Source organism: Corvus hawaiiensis, chromosome 3 (genome assembly GCF_020740725.1).
Source record: "Corvus hawaiiensis isolate bCorHaw1 chromosome 3, bCorHaw1.pri.cur, whole genome shotgun sequence".
Taxonomy (NCBI): domain Eukaryota; kingdom Metazoa; phylum Chordata; class Aves; order Passeriformes; family Corvidae; genus Corvus; species Corvus hawaiiensis.
Window position 1 is genome coordinate 50,685,515 of NC_063215.1, and position 23,918 is coordinate 50,709,432.

General features: G+C 38.0%; 1 protein-coding gene across 1 annotated transcript in view; it reads left to right on the top strand.

Moving 5' to 3' along the window:
• RFX6 (regulatory factor X6) overlaps positions 1-22,861 on the top strand; it is a 34,684-nt gene extending 11,823 nt beyond the window's left edge. Inside the window, exons 6-19 of the mRNA XM_048299865.1 lie at positions 1,392-1,419; positions 4,908-5,015; positions 7,360-7,437; positions 7,531-7,644; positions 9,677-9,726; positions 10,150-10,309; positions 11,723-11,867; positions 13,095-13,204; positions 15,440-15,557; positions 16,660-16,782; positions 18,027-18,236; positions 18,759-19,268; positions 20,233-20,451; positions 21,797-22,861. Of these exons, the coding sequence (XP_048155822.1) occupies positions 1,392-1,419; positions 4,908-5,015; positions 7,360-7,437; positions 7,531-7,644; positions 9,677-9,726; positions 10,150-10,309; positions 11,723-11,867; positions 13,095-13,204; positions 15,440-15,557; positions 16,660-16,782; positions 18,027-18,236; positions 18,759-19,268; positions 20,233-20,451; positions 21,797-21,963 (2,140 nt within the window). The 3' untranslated portion in view covers positions 21,964-22,861. The remainder of the gene's footprint in view (positions 1-1,391; positions 1,420-4,907; positions 5,016-7,359; positions 7,438-7,530; positions 7,645-9,676; positions 9,727-10,149; positions 10,310-11,722; positions 11,868-13,094; positions 13,205-15,439; positions 15,558-16,659; positions 16,783-18,026; positions 18,237-18,758; positions 19,269-20,232; positions 20,452-21,796) is intronic.
• The last annotated feature ends 1,057 nt before the right edge of the window (positions 22,862-23,918 follow it).

Sequence of the window (23,918 nt, forward strand, 5' to 3'; positions counted from 1 at the left end):
CCAGCAGTTCAATTGCCTCCCTAGCTGAATTAAAACAGAAGCTCAGATACTTATTTTGCACAGCCTGGCCTGTCATGGTGATTAGATTTTTCTGTGTGAAGAGAATGATGCAGTAGCCTGGGGTTAAGAATAAGCTTCTGGATAAGGAAAGAATCAGGCAGTGTAGGGATTCAAAAATGAATCTCCCAGTTCCTGGCTGCTGCTTATAGTGATCCATGGAATCTGTCCTTATGTCTCTTCTAGTAGGTGAGGCTCTGGAAGAGCAGTGCTAGCAGATGCTGCCTCACATTCTTGCTGTACATTCCGTGTACATTTTGCTGAACATGTGAAAATCCAGAGTCCAAAACAAATACATCTAGCCTTGAAGTTAATTAGATCCACGTTGTAATCAGCTGAGTGATGCCTTCATCTATCAACAGGCAAGGGAACTGGCTAGGTAACATATGCTGGGTTATCATGTGATGGGAACTGTCAGGCACCTGTGCCAGGCCTGGGCAGGAGGAATTCCACAACTGCTCAGCCTCTGGACTTCTGAGAGCATCTCAGAGAGAAGGAAACAGCCAGAGAGCATCTCAACAGCAGGAAACCATGATATTGCCACTAATAATTATGAGACTTCATATTGCCCACAGTATCTTATCAGTTGGCAGCTAGTGGTACAGGAAATAACAATAGTCAAACAACATTTATCATTATACTGATCCATTAGAATCGCTATTATTACACATTCTCTACTTTAGTAGTTACAATTTAAAATGTTCTTTCTGATTTCTGCACTGAAGGGTTGTCTAATAGTCCAATGGCTTCACTGGGAATCTCTCAATTGTACTCTTAATAGGACATTCACTGTACTGCAACACATTTTTGCCAGTTAAGGAATCTTTTATCTCAGAAATATATTTCATTGCATCAAACTAGTACTGTAGTGAAAAAGAATGGGAAATCACTATGATTTCTTAATTTTTCCTAGAAATGTAAGTTATATATATATATATATACTTTTTCTACTCTGATATTACTATCTCTATCAAAAACTGTATGTGTTTCCTTATAAAGATGTTACGGACTTGCACCTATGCTACCCTTTTGCTATTTGTGAAGTGGCAAAGATCCAACCAAAAACCTGAAACTGGATTTTATACTTTACTGTTTAGTCAGTGGTCTTAATCTTCATGTTTTATAAGACATCAGTAGGTTTTCTGTTATCCCCAGGTATCTGAAAATCAGTGGAAGAAGTTAAGAAAAAAACCCATTAAAACCCTATTAAAACCTGTAATTGCATTTGGAAAAATGTGATCATTTTTCTAATAGATCAGACATGTATATAGATATATAATCTCTACAAATGTTCTGCTTAGGAAAAAAATAATCAAGTGTGTTCACTTTCAAAGGTTCTCTGGAAGCAAGCTAAAGAATGAGGTAAGTGCTGTAGTCTGTTTCCTTTTACTTCTGTTACAATCCAAATATTATGTGACCTGTGGTTTCCTTCACATTAATTTCTTTGAAAATTGGAACATTATTTTTCATTATATGTTTGAGTGCATAACCTTTTTTAACAAAGCTGAGTATTTGCTCCTCTAAATATTCAAAGAAAAATAAGATTCAAAAACACCTTCTAGGGTTCCCATTGCAATCCAGTTACCCATCACCATATTTAAGGAAAGGATCAAGCTCTAGCTTTATTTTTTTTTACATGTTACCTTTGCAGGAGGGCTTTTTCAGAATCTCATTTGTCTGACTGGAAGTTGAAAAGAAATTTTTTTAAAATAAACTGAAATTGGTGCCTCCTAGTCAGGATTGCCTTTCTCTATTTTTTGCTCTTCATGACATTTTGTTGTGCTATGCCTTTTTGCTGCTTTTGCTTGCTGGATGGGACAAAAGCAGCTTTTAGTAACGTCTTATCAGCCTTATAGCCTTCCACTGTACTTGTTCTGATATCTTTAGAGTAAAATAAATCATAAAGTCTTGTAAATGACATATTTCCAATTCCTATTGGAAATATCCCTTCTGATGAACCCTAGAACTGGATCTGGTTTTGTTGGTTTTTGCTCTCCAGCCCCCCACAAGTAGTCTACATTTTTACTGCTGTATACTACAGTATAGTCATTGTCATTGTCATTCTGGTCGTATTTATAGTAGAAAATTATGGTTTATTGTACATTAAGGATTAAGGGTTGCTCACAGTATTTTTATTTGACACTGAGTTCAGCTAGCATGGAATATCTTGCATCCGTATTACTAAACTCCTGAACCTGCAAAAGGACAACACAGGGACATCTCTGCCACATTGCCATGAAGAAATGTCCCTAATGTGCAGTACCTGTTGAAATATGACTAGAAGGTGTTTGGGATACTGCTAATTGGCATGGGCCAAAAGAATGCCAGAGGCTGTTCTGAGTAATACTGTTCCAGTATTGCCTGGGAATGTTTCCTGACACCATTTAATTTACTAGACTAAATATACCTTCTGCGATCAACTGATACACAGGAAGCCTTTCACCTTTTTCATTTCCAGATAAGCGACTCCTAGCTGATAGCAGGCATTTTTATTGGTCCCTGAGAGTGTAGCTTTGCTCTATTGATTTTCATCCCCCTTATTACCATTATCTCAAAGCCATCCACGTCTTTCTACATGACCTCTTGGTCTTCCTCTGTTGGTGAGTTCATTAGCTCATGTCAACCAGTTTAATCTATTCAGCCCCAAGTCTGATCTTCAGGAATCTTCACTTCAATCCCTTTTCAACCCAGTAGTTTCCCTGTCAACACAGCTTGTTAGCATTTCAGCTGGAGTCAGTTTCTTAAACATTTTTACATTCTTTTACTAATCCCCACTCTCACCAGCATAACTGATCATTTCCCATGGTGACACCATGTCAAGTATTTTAGTGAGGTTCAGATAGATTACATCTGCTGCATTTTTCCTGTTCAGATAATCAGCTATCTTATCAAAAAAAGATAGTGCTATGCCATGGGATATCCCCAGCATTACTCATGAGCACTACTGTGGCATTCATTTGTTCAGAGTTTTGGGATTGAATATATCTGGTTCCTTTGGCATAAATGGAGGTATATTTTCTTCTATCTCTGATGTGGCATTCCCAGTCTGCCTTGGAATTGACAATTCCACAAATCTGTCTTGTTTCTGCCCCAAAGTTCCTTTGTCCTCCCAGAAAAAAATGTTCACAGATAAGTCAATGGAAATAAATGAGAAAGGGCACATCCTTGTGAGTTCTTTATTGTCTAGCTCTGTATTGTCTGAAATTATTCAGACAGGTTTTAAGAGAAAAAAAATACTTTCATGGTCAAAACTGAATTAGAATAATCTCATTGTACTGAAAATTTGGCATTATATTTTCATTAGTGTGAATGAGTGATAGATACATCTTTTTTCATTTGCTTGAAAGTACATGTAATTAGGTATTCCAAAAAGATTTACAATGATTGCATAAGGTGTAATTCTCAGTAGGAACATAAAGACATTGAAAAGATGTTAAAGCACTGATTGTCTAAATATACTGAGTAAATGGCATTTGAATGAACACTTATTGAGTGCCAGGGACACTGTTTACTTCTGGTATGTTTTATCACATTTTCTAGTATTCTCTCTGTAGGAGGAGATATCAGCAAATTCTTTTATCTAAACCAGTTAGTGCACCATTAGAGTCTGCATGGTTAATTAGGCAGATAATATTACTGTCATTATCTTAATGTTAAATGGCCATTAGAAACAGATGGCATTAAATAGAAAGGGCAAGTGGCAGCAGGTTAAAATATTAAGCCTAGAACTGAGGCACAGTCATATAAGTCCATTAGCAAGGTAAAAAACATTGCAGATTATCTTCTCTTAAACCTCCCACCACCATCACTGCCTTCTTTTAAATGAACAAATCCCTTTTAATCAGAGCTTTTAATATATTTCGTGGGTAATTGCATAATAAAATCATTAAGATTACTCCTGTTTAAAAAAAATACCCTCCTTGTATTGATAGGCCATTATAACACTACGAAAGTATTTACATGAAGAAGTACTAATGTTTCTAAATTTCTACAATTTCTTTTACTTAGAGCTTTATACGTGTTTGAATAATAGATAGCACTGGCAAAATTAGTTTACATGATGTTTGCTTTTGGTGTTTTGCTGTCTGTTTTGTCAGACATATCCCCTTATAAAAATAAGGCTATATGTTGAATAAGTCAGTTACAGCTGTGGTTTTCTGAAATCAGTATTTGAGAGAATTTCACTTGAAGCTGGTGTCCAAGTAATGAGTCAACATTTACAGAAAAATAGTCTCATTTGCACACTTCTACACTGTAAGTTGCACTATATACCTACCATTCCCACTTCAGTGAAATCTACCTGTAGGCAAAGGGGTAGGAAGAGGTCACTTCACGTTCCATTCAAATGCCTTGTGCATGATCATAGATTTCTTCCCTTAGTACAGAGGGAACCTGCACAGAGGTAACAGATTTTCCACAGAAGGCCAGCTCGTGGCTCTGCACACTGACTTGACATAAGGACTGGTTAGGCTAAAATAGAATGAAGGGTTTCAGCCAAATGGTCTTTAGGTTTGAGTGCAATCCTATGAGAATAAGTACAGTTCAGCCAGTAAGGACAGAACCATAACACAGATTGTATTTCTTGAGGATGAGGGTTTCACCTTAATTGTATCATTTGAGACCTTAAGAGTGTTTGGTGGAGTTTAGATCTAGACACATACTCAATAACCTTCTTGAGCTGGTGTCCAGATCTGGATAAGCATCAATATTTTTGAAGGATTATCTGAATGCAAGTATTCTGGAGCATTGAGAGGCTCATGAGATAAAATACAAGTTTAGCATGAATTGTTGGTTTCAGATGTAACAACGTTAGCTATTTCAATGTTCCTGTTTTTTCCCTTCCCTTTCAGGGTGGTTTTACTCGTAAATATTCTCTGAGTTCCAAAACTGGAACACTCCTCCCAGAGTTTCCAAGTGCTCAACACCTTTTGCTTCAAGGGTGCATTTCTAAAGACAAGGTAAAATGTGAACTCCTCTTCTGTCTTAAGAGATCAAAAATTTGCCATAGAATGTTTCTTCATATCTTAGCCTTTGAGGTATTGACATGAAAGAGCCAGAAATGTCCATAATCAAACAGAGGTGACTGATTTATAGAGGGGGCAAACCTTTACTAACACCGATTAACTGGCTTTCCAATGGAAAGGTGGTTGAATTATTTACCTATTAACTGACCCAGTATTTTACAAACTGATGGTATGTAAGACGGGGAGAGCAAAACAAACAAATAACTGAGAGTTGTGTTCTTTACAAATGCCTTTGTATTTAAGGTAAATTTTGTTCTGATTAGAACAGAACAAATAATGCACAACAAATAGTTGGATGAATTTTATTCTCCTTCATTAATTGTTTGAAAAGAGACTGTAAATTTGAACATGTTTGGGGTTTTTTTAAATTACTTAAATCATTCCTCAAATCAATACTTGGTATTGCTTATCCTAAGGATAGCTCTTCAGTTGGAAGTATCTCTCATGTTTTATGTCCTTGTCTCTTTGCTTATGTGTTACGTCTGTGTTGTTTCTGGTCATATTACAGGCTGCTACATCCCTGCACTGTGCTAGAAATCCTTTGACAGACATTTTGAACTTTTCAATTTAACCTCCAGTGCGGGTGGTGATGGTGACTGGTTTGAGACACATTGCTTTAAAACTTTTTATGACCCCCTCCTCCTAAGCTTGTTCTGAGAAAGTAGTGAAGCCTAGGATTCCCGTAGGGAGAAACTAAACAAAAGGAGCCATTTTAGCTGTAAATCTTAGCTGGAAATCTTACCATTTGTAAAGAAAGCCCAAGAACTGGTATACTCAGCAGTGTGCACCACCTGCTGCTATAGTCTCCATCAGTGAAGTGACATCTCTAATATAGACAGCATTCTCATTAAATTTAAATCTGACAAATGTTTGAGGTTCCTTGAATATCCAACACAGCAGTATAAACTGATTTATACTGCTCCAACAATGGAGAAAAACCTGCAATTCATTCTGTCTTCATTTTTGGGGCAACAGCATTGTGCATGACCGTCTGGGGACAGACTTACTGAGTTATGAGGAGACTGTGGGAAAGATGAATTTCTGTGTGTCTCCTGCATTCTCTTTCCTTGCTGCTCTTTGCTCATTTCTTGTTCTTTTATTTCCTGTTTTCTTTTCATACTGCCTTTTCCATCCTTCAGCTTATCTAACTAAAGGTTATTGAACCTAAGATATTTAGGTACTCTGTTGAAGACAGCCCATACGTGAAGTTTGACTCCTGCATTAAACTCCTAAGGAATTGCTTGCAATTCAAATCTCTGGAGAGTCCATAAATCAGCAGTCTGCACTAAAATAGATGGGTAATTCCTGCATTTAATGTTTCTGGACAGAACTTACCCAATCTTTAAACTTCCATCGACTCCTTTCAAAAACAGTTCTTTAAAGTGTTCTTGAGTCTCACACTGTGCTAGTACTTCTCAAAGATATGTAGTTAGAAAAGCAGCTCTGAGAGTCAGAAAGGTCCGTTTTCAAAGAAATCTGCATCCTGAACCTACTGCAATAAGATGGCACCAGTTTCATTCAAAATCTGAGACTGGTTTGCTGGAGAAGTTCACAAGCTGTGGCAAACCTGTGATTCAGGACCATGAGAATGGTTTTGCTAGCACTTTTCCTTCCTTAAAATAGTTTGCATATTTCTTGTCTTATAATTTGCTACAATTTTTAAAACTTAATACTTACTTTCTTTTTTTCTTTTTTTTTTAAATAAGGGAGCACTCCACTCAGATAAAGTAGCCTGATGACATGAAAGGGAGTTCTGCTTTCTGAAGCTCAGTTCATGTGAGGCAGTGATTAAACTTTGACCAAATGACTGGCAGCTATTTTCTCATTTGTCCAACTAGATGATGTTTCAGAACACTCATAGACGCCTATAGTAGCCTAATGATTAACTTGCACTGCTCTTTGGGATTAATCTTAGCTTCAGAGAGGCAAATTTACCATCTGACTGACTAATCTAGCTATTGCCTTACTCTATTATCCACATTTTCACAGTGTATACAGGTTCAGATGCTACATTTCTGACAACAGCATCAGTGCTTGACTTAAATAATGACTTAAATAATGCTTGAATAATAATGACGTAAAGCTGTTGCTAAAACTAGCGATGAGTGACATCCTCATCACTTCTGGATATACAGGCTGCCTATTTGTAAATATGCATTGCAATACAGTTTATATTATGTGTTTACATACTAGCTGCAGAAAGCAGAAACTTATATCACCATAGCAGTAAAGGAAGGAGTCAAGAAACTCTGTTTGATATTTCTTTCTTCCAAAACAGGTAGATACTCTTATCATGATGTACAAAACACACTGTCAGTGTGTCCTTGACAATGCAATTAATGGGAACTTTGAAGAGGTAAGGTTGTTTGAGCATGCACTCTGGGTACATATGCAGGGGAAGCCAAGACAGCATGATTTATGTCTATGAATCTGGTTCCTATTCCTTTAGATCCAGCATTTCCTATTACATTTTTGGCAAGGAATGCCTGACCATCTTCTTCCCCTGCTTGAAAATCCCATTATCATTGACATTTTCTGTGTCTGTGACTCAATACTGTATAAGGTAAGTTAAGCATTTAACTACATGAATAATTTTGCCCGCAGTACAGCTTTTGTATCTGTAAAAAGATAGAGTGACAGGATGCCATGACTGCTTTCTGCTGTAAATCACCAAGGAAATCATTGAAATCAAGAAATAAAATGGGTGCCTATAAGAGCTGAACTCCAGTCTCAGCTCTGCTGAACACCTGACCACAGCCAGCACACTAACAGTGAGACCCCAACCTACTTGCTTGAATGTAGCTAAAAGAAATGCTCATGTGCTCATTGACAAGGCTGACTAAGGTAATCCTGGATGAAAACTGAAGCCTTTTTTTCACTGAAAAGATTATTGCAATTTCTGCCAGGGAAGAGAGTCTGTGGCACATCGGTAAGGTGATTCCACATGCCAGTCTTCTACTCACAGGTTATGTCAGGCCATGGTTTCATGTTACCAAGCTGGAACAATCCTGGGTTAAGATATTCTTGCTTCTCCTGCCTGCTGCCTTTCATTTCTGTTCCTGTGCTGCTAGAGGTACCAGGAAAACTGCTGCACTCTAAACTGCTCTGGGTTTAAAAAAAATTTAAGCAATACTTGTTTTGCAGAGCTTTTGTACCATATGAGTTCTTTGGTCTAGCTCATGGCATGATGACATAAATAGTTGAAACAAAGTGACCCTTAGGAGTGTTGCAAGGTCAGGAGTAAGTTATAGAGCATTGGGGAAAAAAAAATAATGCCACCACAGTTTCCTGAGTTTTTCACTTGGAAAGTCAGATAAGATGATTATTTAGTAGATGCAAAGTACTTAAAGTTCCTCTGATAGGATGTGCCATAGAAATAGAAAAGGATTGTCATATAGGTGTCTCTCTAACAGATTTCACATCACATATTGATGAGAAGAAATAACTATTGGCTTAACAGTAAACACCAACCAATCAAAGCAAAAGACTTGAGGCTTTTAAGCTCTGATGCCTTTTTGTAATCTGTTATTCTTTACTGTACAAAAATATGGGGGGAAAATCCAGAGAAGATGAAAATGTTTTTTTCTTAGAAGCATATAAAGCTGTAAAGTAAGAAATGTTTTAGTTAGCATAGCAAAGCAAAGGTAATTAGCATCAAGAATCATAATTACTACCCAGGAGATGGGTCATTAAGCCTCATTTACTTGTAGAGGTTATAATGTACCTTGAGTTTATGAGGTTTTTCCTGTTCTAAATGTGCTGTCTCAATAGATTTAATATTAACTTTATTTATGATAGATTTAATGTGACAGAAGAAGAAATACTAGAGGAGCTATAAATTATAAATTGAGTAAGACTGAATTTCTCAAAAGTTCATAAATTTACTATTGTGCTTCTTCTTTGTCTCTCACTATTTCTTACCTATAATCATGTTAGATATTCCTGAGATCACAGCTGACAGAAGGAAGAAGGAATTACATTGGATTGTTATCAAACTATTTACATTAAAAGTGAAAGGAGATTTCTGGAATATAGTCTAACAACTTTGTCCTCCACAATAACATTCCCTAGGGAGCATGCCAGATGGCACAGTTTTTTGCCAAAACTGTTCCACGCCAGACTTAGCTACAGGGAACTCTCTGGCTAAACTCTGAATACCTGCAGTGCCGTGTCCAGTTTGGCAGGAAGAAGAGTCAACAGCACTCAAGGACATGGGAGATGCTTGAGTATCTGCTTTACAGAGACTTGGTGGTGCTAGAAAAGACAAAGTGCTTATCCATCTCGCTTCTACTGATTTCCCTAATCTAAGACATGGGGGATAGCATGTCTTGTTTGGTTTTTTTCTCAATTTACTGGTATGAAGTTATACATTAAGAATGGATGCTATCTAAGTATATGAATATCTCATCTGTTCCTATCTAATAGTGATTGGAAAAATCCAGGCATATAAATAGCTGGACAGTAGGTTGAATGGCTTTATTCTGTGTAAATTTTCTGTACTTATCACTTTGCGATCTAAGTAGACAAGACAGACATGAATGAATGAATAAATGGCCAGTGGAAGCATGATGTCATTTTCTGTTAACTTTTTGAAGGTTCTTACAGATGTACTCATCCCTGCAACAATGCAAGAAATGCCAGAAAGGTAGGTATTTGACGTTAATATTGGTATGTTCCGATTTTTAGACATATTCCAGATAAATACCAGTAATTCTATATTCTAGAGAAATTTCCTTACAGCATTTATGCTCATTTTTAGAACAGTAGAGTATGTATGGCAAAATAGTTGTCAGCTCTGAGGGCAGCTATAGAAGAGCCTTAAAATATTAGATAGCATTTTAATGTCCCAATTGGCTTACAATTTTTTCCCAGAGGAGGTACATATCAATATGCAGTCAATATATAGATCAATGATTGGTCATCTCCTGTTTCTTCTGGTAACACCTGAGGAGTAATTTCCAGATATCTTCAGAAGTCTGTTAGCCATAGATTGAAACCCAGTTATTTAAACTAATGCCAGGCAATTTTTATTGGTGATTCTCTAAATCACTTTTTGTTTCCCTTACAGTTTACTGGCAGATATAAGAAGCTTTGCAAAAAACTGGGAGCAGTGGGTTGCTTCCTCTTTGGAAAATCTACCGGAAAGCCTGATAGATAAGAAATTGCCTATTGCACGAAGATTTGTTTCCTCCCTGAAACGACAGACGTCATTCCTACACCTAGCACAGGTAAACAGAGTAAGATGATACATTCAAAATTTTGTCAGTTGTATTCAGTGTACCTTTCTGTCTATGAAATACAATGGATTATTTTTTCAAGGTTGACCTTTGTCCATGAAAGACTTATATCTTGTTGTTTTAACTGTGAAATTAGAAAGTGACCATAGATAGATCTGATTAGGACTTCAAACTTTTGTACCAGAAAAGAGAGCAAAGGCCATGGTTATAATGAACTGCCATCACAGGAACTTTTTTCAATGAAATGATGAAGTGGAATATATGTGTATTTTGTTTAGTACCAAATTGGAAAATATCAGATGATCCTTCTTGCCTAGCAAAGATTCGCTGCTTTGTCCATGATGTTCTATTTCTTTTTTGAGTTTTGAGTGAGAAGAAAAAACGGGAGTGACAGGTAGTTGGAGACTCCGAGGCTGTGCTGTCAGGATACAGGTATCTGCAATTAGGAGTCACCTCCATGTGATGGTTTTATACAAAAGGATAAAATGCCTTTCGTGGAACTTCCTTCCACGCTAGCATCTTGGGTTTTGAGGTGGTAGTCCTCATGAATAACTGTAGACACAGCACCTGTTCATCTTGACTTGATTTTCTCTTTCATAAATATTAATACAAAAGCAGCATATGCATGAAATTGTGAAGATAATCTGATAGGAAGGCACATTAGAAGAGCATCAGGAGTCTAATGAAAGGGAAACATTGTCTCATCTGATCTGTGATAAACCCAGCCATGACAATAAAATTAAACATAATAAGAGTCTTCTCTGAGGAGTTTTTTGGGTGATCCCCAGCTGTGGGCCTGTACTGGTTTTGGCTGGGATAGAGTTAGTTTTGTTCCTCATATTATGGGTCTATATTTTGGATTCGTACTGGAAACTATTGATAATTCAGGTCTATTTTAGTTACTGCTGAGCAGTGTTTACACACAGAGTGTAAGAAGTCTTTTCTGCTTCCCGTATGTGCCAGCAAATAGGTTGGAGGTGCATGAAAATTTGGCAGGGGGCATATCTGGGACAGCTGGCCCCAACTGATCACAGGAATATTCCATACCACAGATCAGCAATAAAACTGGGGACCACTGCTCAGGGCCTTGGTCAGTTGGGCATTGGTCAGTTGGTGGTGAGCAATTGTTTTCATCAGCCTCACTGGTCTTTGTTGGACTGTATTTTTCTCTGTTGTTTTTGGGGTTCTTTTAAACTTTTAAATTATTATTGTTATTATTTTTATTACTTCTTTTAAAAATTTATTAAACTGGTTTTAACTCAAGCAACAAGTTTTCTTACTTTTATTCTTTTAATTCTCTCCCCCATCCCATGGCAGGGTAGGGAGTGGCTGTGTGGTGCTTAGCTGCCAGCTGGGGCTAAACCACAACAGGGTCTCAGCATTTTATCTTGCTTTCTCTTGCAGATTGCTCGGCCAGCTCTTTTTGATCAGCATGTGGTGAATTCCATGGTGTCGGATATTGAAAAAGTTGATTTGAATAGTATTGGCTCTCAGGCCCTCCTTGCAGCTTCAGGGAGCACAGACTCTGATGGGGAAGTCTACAGTGAATGTAAGTCCATGGTGACATATTTGTACCATTAAAAATAATTCATTCTTTCATTCCATGCCACACCAGTCTACTTGGACTGATTGAGACAAGGCACCCATAGACTCTGCATTCTCTAATCTAGTTCACCATAACCTTCAGTAGGTTAAGAAAACCAATTGGTTGCCCTAGCATGTCCAAGAACAGAAGCTTGTGCTGGGAAGTCATCCCAGCCAGATGACTTTAAATGGTTGCTGAAAAATTTACATGTCAGCTTCAAACCTCTTTTGAAACTTGGTCCTAATTATATGGGCACATATCAGTTCTTGAAAGATTTGTCAAAAATTATGGCTTAATGTAATGGGTATTTGAACTAGTTTACTTTTTTTTAATTAATCGGATTTTTTTCTGAAAGTTGAGCTTTAAGAATATGTGTAATTTTCTATTTAGTGTAGCAGCTTTTTTCATACACAGAATAAAGTATAAATTTTGAGGTAGTTATTTTCATATACATTGTTGGAAAATAGATATAGCCATTTTCTGTATTAAAAAGATAACTTTATCATAGGAGTCACGTTGATCAGAGTTTCAAGAGCTGAAAGGAATAGCAGTGTGTTGTCCTGTAAATATTATTACTTCAATTATGAAAGTTTGTTCTCTTTAATGGTTCAAAATCCTATTCACATTTTCATTTGAGTTGCCCATTTCCTGCTTTTTTTGTGTAGTTATTTTTTATTTTATTCTTTGTCTTCTTTCACACTGGTTAAAAAAGAAAAGGAGAAGAGAGATAACTGTTCATTCAGACACTTTTTTGAAAATGGGAATTGAGGAAGTTAACTTTATATCCTGTTGTGAGAAACTTGTAAAATATAAAGGAAACATAAGATACTGCAAATCTGCCATATTACAGAGAAAGCTTTGCTACTAAACTTAGTATTAAAAAGGTTTTCAAGGTTGAATCTACAAAGGAATGGAAAATATAATAATCTCCTTTTACTTTTATTTTCTTATAAAACTTCATTGTTTTATAAACAATCTTACAACCTGTGTCACTGTAATGCTTAAGTAATTAAAATACATGTGTGTGATGGATGTGTGTCTGCTTGCTTTGCTGGGGAGTTATGTATTTCTTCACTGCTCTAATTCTTTGCTTTTCCTTTCCATGCTACAATATTGTCATATGGCTGGTGAGTGGCTTTTTCTCACGTTCAGAATAGTGTGCGATGATATGTTCTCCTTTTTACATGGTAGATGACTCTATTACAGTGTTCCAAGAACTGAAGGACCTTCTAAAGAAGAATGCCACTGTGGAATCATTTATTGAATGGTTGGATACTGTGGTTGAGCAAAGGGTTATCAAGGTACCTTTCAAATGTCCTGACTCCAGACCAAATCCTACTCCCCTTACTCCTTACATAAATCCTTATGCAGTCTCACTGATTTTCCACAAGGAATTTTTGTCTCTGTTCGTGTCTCCTTACTGTAACACAGAAGTTTGTCATTTGGTGTCAAAGATTCCAGTGATATTAGTTCTAATTAATCATGCTGAGCAATCTTATGTGTGTGACAAACTAAGAAGCATTGTAACTAAAACACTAAAGTCAGCACTTTTCACAAACTACGTGAAAGAAACTCTCCCACTTTATGTGTGCCTGCAGAATCACAGGGGAATTGCTCTGAGTAAGGTGAGCAAATGGGAAGCAATTCTCTTTTCCATGGCATTTAGGGGGTACTGTATGTGGTATAAGTTACTGCAGGGGGTGGATTCAAAAGAAGCTAGCCTCCTGAAGGATTTTTACCTTCCAGGATGGAAGATACAGTTTTGTAGCTTTGTAAGGTGCTTAACACAGTAATTGATGGTTTTGATGGGATTCTCCTGCCTGCCTCCAATTTACAAGATGCATTTTCATCACAAGTATTTTATATGCATATAGTTATGTAGGGGTTAATAAACTACAGCTCAGAACAAAAGAAAGGATTTTTTGGCTTACAGCTAAGTAAGAAATATGTACCCAATTTGTGACTCTAATTACTGTAAACTGTCACAATAAGATGTTACATATTGTTGGCTAATAGCTGAACACTGGTCTTCTCGTCAGGCTTTTTCTATCTGAAAATGCAATATCTTACTCATCATTTTAGGTAGGATCTTGATATGAATGGATACAAAAGGATGAGACAGTACAGTTAGCATCAACTGGCTGGCAGAAGAGAGACTGTGACTTACAGGAAAACCAGAAGCATGCCCTTTTTCCTTTACTTGCCTGTTTCCCCAAATTTCAATGGAGATAGTGATAATTTCTTTCTTTTTAAAGTACTCTTGAGTTTCCTAAAAATTGCTGACATATGTGAGCAGCACAGTGAAGAGCTTTGGATGACTCGGGGCAGCAGAGCCAAAGCAAGTCCTCACATACACAGAAAACTCCCTAGGCAAAAAAAAACCCCATTGAAGCTGAGCAATCTCAACTTATTTTAGGCTGGAATGATTATGATGTAAATTTAATTCCATTCATTCCACAATTTCAGAAGACAATTCCTCATAAACAAGTCAGGCAGGAAAGATGAAGCAATTTTCCATTCATCATCTACTATGTGATACTGTATTTTTAAAGCTAACAGGTATGGTTCCTGGCATTGTTTTCCTGTAGTTAAGGGAAGAGTACCAACAAGTTCTGATATGAAGTTAGGTTGACCAGAGCAGAAGCTAATAATTTACAGAACATGTAATCCTTCCACTGCTGTCTGCCTTCTGTTCATGCTAAATTGTGGCTACTTTAGCACACAGCTAAACTCAACACAACAGCTTCTTTCTGCTTGCTGTTTGAGAAAGTAACAAGGCATATGTTACCACATGAACAAATCACTCCAGAGCAAAGTGACTGTTTGAAATGAACAGTATAAAAAGCATCACTTTGATCATCACGATTGTAACATACCATTCTGTTAGAGAAATTCTGACCAGTATTATACAGATTAAATTAAAGTACAAAGACTAATTTCTACTCCATGTTTTTGTGGAATACCATAGTGTCAGAGGCTGGGAGCTTCCTTTTTCTTTCTTTCTTTCTTTCTTTCTTTCTTTCTTTCTTTCTTTCTTTCTTTCTTTCTTTCTTTCTTTCTTTCTTTCTTTCTTTCTTTCTTTCTTTCTTTCTTTCTTTCTTTCTTTTCCTTCCTTCCTTCCTTCCTTCCTTCCTTCCTTCCTTCCTTCCTTCCTTCCTCTTTCGTCTGTCTGTCCATCTGTCTGTCCATCCCACTGCCCTTCCTTCTGTCCCTGTATAGAACAACTTGGCACCTTTAGTACTAGAATATGAGGTAATCTGTGTACCTTCAGGGTACATCAGGGCCCAAGCAGTGAGCAGTTTGCTTCATCCAGCATTGACAGACAGCCATTCTATGTTTGCACTGGAAAGAGTGAAGGCTGCTCTGTTTTACCAAGTTAGGTCACACAGCAGGAAGATAGCTTGAATCAGGCGGCTTGATTCACTCTGCCACATCAGCCTGAGTCAAGGACTCCTTGAACTCTCAAGGATACTCAGGTCTTCTATTTGCAGAAAGCAAGTGAGCATACTTAACAGTATTTTACTATTCTCTTTCAGGCAAGCAAGCAAAATGGGAGGTCTTTAAAGAAGAGAGCTCAGGACTTCCTTCTGAAATGGAGCTTTTTCGGTGCTCGAGTGATGCATAACCTAACTCTAAACAACGCATCAAGTTTTGGTACCCGAGCTTTATAAAAACACTCATATTTTGTACATATTTGTTAGCACTTAGCAGCTTTTCACCATTTCCTGTGCTGAGGAACCTATCCTAATTTAAAGATTATTCGATTAAAGCCACAAATACTGTGTAATGTGTTTTTCAAACTAACATTTCACAGTAAATGCTAGCAATATTTTGCTGGTGACCTGTGTCACAGATTTATTTTTAAAAGGTATTCTTCCTTTAAATTGCTGGTTTGATACTGCTTTGACATTTAAGTGCTAGAAACTTTGTTTTGATATGACAGTGGAAATGTAACTGCATATATATGTAACTATCTCAGTATAAGAGACAGAAGATTTAAATTACTAGTTTTACCTGTGGATCAGTTTGGTATAAAACGACTGTTGTATATAAGTTCTTGTGCATGGCATGTTTCAATAAAAGCAAAAGGAATTTGGTAGTCACCACATACTTAATTTTGGAATTAGCAGATAATCAATTTAACAGTGTTTGTGGCTTTTAAAAATTAAGGTTCACACATCCATCTTTAGGAATGTTTACATTTTTGGGAACACTCAGAAAGAACCTTTTATAAGAGAGAAGATGGTAGAACAAGTGAAACAAACTCTAGCGTGTAATTTCATATGTTTAGCCATAGGTACATTGTTATCTAAAATTCAGAGGATAATTGAAAAGACTGTAGGGACACATATATTTTTTAATGTGATATATCCTTGAAATAAGGTCAAAGACTTCACCAGTTATTGTCTGGTTATTTAGCACAAGGCAAACAGAAATAGAGCAGAGGCATTCTAGCAGACTTCAGCCTTATCTAGTTCCACTGTGTGCTCTCCTCAAGTATAAAGCATGTCTCACTTTCATCAGTATTTTTCTTTGATGTAATTAGTGGTCAAATAGCCTACAGGACAGTAAACAATTGAGCTAGGTGGGCCAGTGCAAAGAAAGATTAGAGCTAGAAGTTAGGCACTATTTCTTGTTGGTCTTGCCAGGTCATTTAAAGTCCACAATTATTTGTTTGTTTCACTGGCTTCTTGTGGAGTGGTGAGAGATGGTCACAAAGATAACTCAGCTACTCTCTCTCTTCCTTCTCCAAAAGGTTCTTTTCATTTGATCCGCATGTTACTGGATGAGTACATCCTGCTTGCCATGGAGACACAGTTCAACAATGACAAAGAACAAGAACTCCAGAATCTACTGGACAAATACATGAAGAATTTAGGTAACTAGAGCTTGGTTCTTTTGCGTGTACTCTGGTATGTTTAGAAATTGATGTATTTGTTTAAGCAGAAGCAAGTTTACTGTATTCTCCTGAAGGTGTAGTTACGTACAATATTATCCAATTCACCTGAAAAGTTTGTGACCATTCACTCAGCAATTCATTCCCACATACCTACCACAGTTCATAACAGTTCTGTTGGAATGTCAGTACTAAGGATCACTGAAATTATCTTGGATGCAACAAAGGCTTGTAGGTACATCTGAAGGGCCATGAACTGAAGTGTGAAAAGAGGTATAGGTAGCAGACAGGGCTACTTAATTCCTAATCCCATTTTTCTCCAAAGCTTAAGTATGTAATTACAACTTGAACTAGGAATTTATTAAATATTACCAAAATGCAAATATCCCTTCAACATTGGAACGCAAGTTTGGAGCCCTATGTAGCATGTGGCTGAAGTATTACTATGTGGAAGAGAAATAAAATTATTTGAAAACAGTACCCTTAACATTTTCCATCTACCAGGCTTCTTCAAAGTTAGACGGTTTGAAGTTATATATTCCAGGTCCTTTTCTGTCAAAAGAATGAAGATTGATTTGGATCAAGTTCTGGTCCAAGTTAATCCTTAAAAATCCGGTGGAACTTCAGAAACTTGCAGAATTATTTTTTATTAGCATTAGCACTGGCAATCAGTCCTTAACTTTTTGGTTGTTGTTACTCTAAATCTGCAATTTGCTGCAAGAAACTTGCATAGAATTTGTCTGACAGTAGATGCAGCACTTCTTTTAATTCAGCCTCCAGGAGAAAAACTTGGCCTTTTTGACAGTTGCCTTATCCTTGTGTGTTTAGGTAAAGAACTTGAAACCATAAAGTAAAATCATGGTTTCCATTGAAGAATAGCAAAACTGACTTTATCAATAGTCTGCAAAAAGCAGAACTCTTGAGTATAACAAATGCTTTTCTCTAGATACCAATATGAAAAGAGAGTCCAAGCATTCTAAAGTTGCCATTGTTAATTCTTTAGGGTGAAGTGTCAATCCTGATTCACTCTTAATGCACTTTACTTGACTTCATTGTTGACATTTTATTCAAGGGAATAAATCTGATTCATACCTTCACTGTGATGGCTTGAGTAAGGAGCTGATACTGTGTGATGTAGATCTGTGGTCAGGGGAAATGATACAAAGAGAATTTATGTGCAGTGAGGATACATAACAGCCAACAAGAGCTTTCATTTACCCTTCCAGATGCAAGCAAAGCCACCTTCACTGCATCACCAAGCTCTTGCTTCCTAGCAAATCGCAACAAAGCCGCTCCTCTGCCCAGTGACTCTTCAGTCAAAAACGAGTGCCTAGGAGAGCAAACCTACGTGTCCTTGTCAGCTGGCCAGCCCAGCAGTGCACCTTCTGGTCTGAACCCCTTCACCACAGGAGACAGGGAGAGTATGCAGCTGACAGGTGTGTATCAACTCTTCCAGCATCTCCTTCCCTAATTTGCCTGTTAGTCTTTCCGTTCATGGTAACATGTTGCTGTAGGAGGGGCGATGACCACATGCATTTATGAAGACCTCTAGTAAACAACATTTCATGAGGTCACCTTCTGTGATGATTTACAGAAGTCAGCAATTGTAATTACCTTGCCAGTAATAGTTCGTCTTGGAAAAATGGTAGAACTATCTTATAACTTTTGGCTTGGTGAGTTTCTTGTGAGGAGAGAAGGAACAGTAACACCTGGAGCACATGAGGGTTGTAACTGCTGGAAATTTCCCACTGAATGTGGCACCTCCAAGCTGGAGAATGAAAGGAGAAACTTTACAGCCTGAAGCCATTAAATAAAAGCTGTGAATTAAATAGGTGGGGGCGAGTGCATATCTTTTGTAAAGGTTTCACATGGTAATCTCCACTTCCCCAGAGCCTTTGTGTCTTAACAGCAGTACTGAGGTATGGACACTAATCACGGCTAATGTTTATTTATTCCAGATCAAATGGAGCTGTCTCAAAGCACTGGTCACCTCATGACTCCACCCATTTCACCAGCAGTGGTCAGCCGAGGAAGTGTCATCAACCAGGGGCCAATGGCTGTGAGACCTCCCAGTGTAGGTCCCATGTTACCGACACATTCACAGTGCTCTTCCTACTCAGAACCCCTTTATCAGACTTTGTCACAGACTAGTCAGAATTATTATGGAAACAATTCCAATTACCAGGCTATGTTCAGAACACAGGCCCATTCCACTTCAGGAGTTTATGACCACAGAGCAGAGCCCAGCCGATTCAATGCCTTGAGTGAACAGCAGTTCTCCAGAGACTACTTCAGCAACAGTTGTGCCGTGTCTCCCTACAATGCCAGATCCCCTTCCAGCTATGGTTCCTCCAGCATGTCTCAGGCCACACACAATATGCAGTTTCTGAATACCGGGAGTTTCAATTTCGTGAACAACTCAGTATCTACATGTCCAGGAGCAGCTTATCCTGCTAATGCTTCCAACGGTATTAATACATACTTTCTTTTTCCTTTTGTTTCTCTTTCATTGCTGAAGTAAAACTCTTTTTCTCTGGGTTTTTTTTCCCTCTGGAAGATGTATTTCAGCTTTTATTTTTACATTCTTGTTTTCCACTTCTCTGATAACACACAGAGATTGTAAAGCAGTTTAATAAGCTACTCAAGGGTTTATTTTCCTCTGGCGAATCCTCAGTTGACCTCAAATGCATCTGCTGCCCTATAGTAATCTTCCTTTGGTATCATCACCCTGTCTTGCACAAAGGGGGCAAAACCAGGATGAGGTTAACAATCTCTTGAAAAGCCCCCAAAACCTTTGCTATGAAATAGAGGAGACACAAGATAGCTTGCCTCTGGAATCAGCATAATGGACCATTCCAGTCACAGGGTGAAAAGAAGTATAAAAATGTGCATTACCAATAGTTCGAGGCTTTGGCCCTCTCATTTCTCATACTTCAAATGTAAAATTACTGCTTCAGAGGTATAGTCAGCAAAACACCTCCCTCTTCTGGAGGAAAGACACAGTGGAAATGTTACTTTTATATGGATTTGTCTATGCAGTGAGTACATACTATCCTGCAGATTTTCTTTCCATGTATGCTTTCCTTGGTTGTAAGCTTCAGAAGGAAGCACTGAACTATGGATAGGACTCCCCATGGTGCCTCTTATGGCCACTGATTGCAGGCTATGTTTGATTCTGAGCTTAGAAGGAAAGAGCAATTTTCTGTACTGAAGGCGTGACTGAACCCTTACAATCTTTTGGATTCCTTGTTACCACCTCTCTTTTGGGTCAGTCATTGCATATGTTGCTTATGTTCCTAGGCTGTATGTGTACGTAAATACTCTTATTCTCAAGGGCTTCAGCCGGTAACAAGTACTTCTTTCTGAAGTTTATCACAGGCTCATGCGCTGCCCAGGAGTTTCATTCATCTTTTTTTTTCAATCTTCAATTAGGATATTATGGAAACAGCATAAATTATTCAGAATCTCACCGACTTGGAACAATGGTGGACCAACATGTTTCTGTAATCAGCAGTGTCAGCAGCATTCGGTCCCTGCCATCATACAGTGATATACATGATCCACTGAATATCTTGGATGACAGTGGAAGAAAACAAACAGGCTCATATTACACAGAGTCCTCCCCTTCAATTGTCTGCCGGACCCCTATGAGTAAGTATAGCCAACAACTGAGGAGCAGCTATGAACTTTTTAGCATCCTAACAAATGCTGAGTATTAAACTGTAGCTCACATATACAATATATGAAGTGCAACATAGAGATGAAATAGCTCATGTCTTGGTTTTGGGAACAAAATTTTAGGCAGAAGCACTCTGGAATGAGCGCCTCCTCCAAAGGAAAAAGGGCCCCCCTTTTCCTTTGTCAATGAGACAAATTGGTAACAGCAAGTGAAAGTGGGAAGAAAAAACCGACTGTTTATTAACACAAAACAAAACAGGGTAGAACAGGAAAAAACAAACCTCAAAATACAACAAATGCCCAGAGAGGGAACAGGCACAGAGGCTTGGACCAGCCAGGACCACCCCGCAGGCTCCCCGGACCAGAGGGAAGGGAAGGAAGGCAGTGAGGCAAGAGGGAGGGAGGGAGGAGAAAAAACCAAGGAAAACCAGCACAACTTTTTTGCAGCTAGCTGGAACAAAAAAACCCAAAGAGCAGCACAGTGCTCCTGGTGCACTCCCTCCTGAGCCCTGCCGAGACCCTTGGAGCCCCGAGCCTTTGGGCCCCAGCCGTTCAACCGGCCCGCACCCAGGTCCCATGGCTCCAACCCCTGGGTCCATCTTAAAGACACAGCGTCCTTGGGCATTAAGCAGATGGTTGAGGAATAAAAAAACCCCTTATAACATCACCCCAGGACAGCCCAGTACTTAGGATGTATCATAAGATGTGTTTTCCTTAAAATTGAATTTAAGAAATTGGCTTCCACAAGGAGGTCTGTGATCCGTTGTCCATGAGGACTGGAATGATTGGCCTGAGTTGAACAAAAATATGCATTAGGAAGCACTTTCTAACTATTAAGTAAACTAATATAAGGCTGGGCTTTATTAGGGTCTCTTAGAGATCCTCACTGTCAAACAGAGCAAATGAACCCTGGGGCAGGGATATCTCAGTATATACTTCCTGTGGTGTGGTCCCTCATCCTATGCTTCAACAACTGTGTGTATTAGCAAAGCTCCCACTGACAGTGAATTTTAGGCACAAATACTCAACACCAAAGGGTTTATTTTGGTATATGCCTTAAACAAATGGCAACTGAGTTTGGTCTCACATTCCAAAAAGGGTTGCATGGAAGATATAAACTAGGGCACCATTTCTTTTTCCCTAAGATTACATCTTCCTACTGCTTACCTGTTAATCTTGCACAGAAGATTAGACATTTCTGTCCTTCAGATGATGTGCCTGGTAGATAGGAGTTTCCATCAAATGAAATTGGATTGTGATTTCTGTTAAATTCAATAACTTGGAAACTTGCAATGATAGTAACCTTTTTTCCCCACAGCTTCAAACTTGCAAACCACATCTTCTTCACAGTGTATGTATGGAACATCTGGTCAGTTCCCTTCTCAGGAAAATCTGGAGGTCCATGCCCCACCAAGCAGAGATATGGTGTCATCTTTACCACCAATCAACACTGTCTTCATGGGAGCAGCTGCTGGAGGAACCTAACTGGGAGAGACGTGTCTGTGCCCTAAGCTTACTTTCCAACCCCAGACATTAAGGCTATGATGACAATCCCCTTCAAGTTGGTGGAAGATAAAATTATTACATAGACATGTTAAAGGGGCCATTTTAGAGATGTTATCAGCCCTCCACACACAAAAGAATAGCCATATTTAGATTGGGTCCAGCTTGTGAATCTCTCAGGATTGTTCTCACCATTACAGCTTTTCAGTTAGAAATTCAGGGTAAGCAGAAAGAGCCAGTGATTCTTGCACGCCAGAATAAGTTGTAAAGAAATTATTGCATCTATTCCTAATTTATTAAAAATGCTATTTTAGTCTTTCACTTATATCTTTTTTTTTATATATAAAAATTTTTATTTAATGCCTGTGTTGCTCATTATTTATTAGGACTACAGAGTAACTGTTTACTTTCTCATATTTGACAGATTGTCAAATGTATGTATCCTACCTCCTATGGAAATGTTTACAGGGTCAATTTTTACTGTTTTAAATGAAACTAAGTCAAATTCTTAAGTTTTTTACTGTTGTGCTCTGGAAAGTCAGTTTCAAATGTTTAGTGCCTACTTGTGTAAGTGAAAGTCCTCAGGAATAAATAAAACATATTATAGAGATTTTATTTCTTTTCCTCTTAAAATAAAACCAACAAAACATGCAAATACCATAAGCTAACTAACTGCAGTAGCCTGCTACTGTAGCTGGATAACTGAAGGAAATGAAACTATGCCACTAAATATCATGGGATTTCAGAATTACCTGTGGTATGAGCCCAAAGTTTCTTCTGATGGAAATCCACAAAAATATGTTCATCAGTTTTCGTTGGTTTAGGGCAACTGTGTAAACTGAGACCAAAAGTAATAAAAAAATATTTTAAAATATTGCAACCTTTCAGATAGCTATTTTAATTTTAAAAAGTGTTTTACAAGTGCTGTGATAATCTGTGCACAAACACACATTTATTTATGTTTCTGGAGAAGCCAAGAATATTCACTAATGGTATGACAGGACAGAAAAGGGAACACACTTGTGAAACAAACTTCTTCATGAAATGGCAGGTGTTATATGATAGTCAGATTGTCCCAACATCAGATTCAAGTTGGGACTTAAATCCAGACTTCTAAGGATATTTGATTTTCATATTGCCATTTAGTCCATTGAATATATGCTGAATATTGTGAAATTGAAGAAAAGTGCATTTTTGGTGGAAGAAATGGGTGATACCATGATGAAGCTTGCTTTCTAATTTTGCATAACTTCCTTCAGTATCTCTCTATCATGAGAAGTCTGACTTGCAGAAAAGTAATCAAAGGCATTGACTGGACTAGGTCATGAATAATTCTGGATATGAAACACTTCATGTAGGAACAAGACACCATAATTCAGTAATTGAGGTGTTAAGAAGACTTCAGCCCAGTTGCTTCCTAATTCAGGATGAGGACTTATGCTGTGAGCAAAATGGTGCAAGAAAGCTTTGGTTTCTATAAAAATTCACAAGGATGTGTAGTGGTAACACAGATGGTTCGAACAAATATTTATTGGACAAAGCTTTGTAGCAAATGAAGTAAGTACTGCAAAAGAGTTCTTTCTTCATGACTGTTCAGAACAGGATAAATTTTGTCCCAAAATTAGTCCTATAAAAGTCATGCTCCCTTCCTATGTATGCAGGTCACCTCTGTAGTCAGTGACAGGAGAGGAGATACCTCCTGTTTCAAGGATGGGGAAGGGGAGTATGAAGGTAAGGGATATGCCACCAGAGCAAGAGATACGTCACTATCCTGAAATCCTTGGCTCCCTCTGCTGACAAATGGCATGGCACAAATAATTAATTTATGGTCAAAACTTCCAGACTGTTGAGTGTATGTGAGGGCAATATGTTGAATTTAGAGAAAGTAGGCAATCACTAGCAGACAGGGTCTTAGTCCGTTAGGCTCTACATAAAAA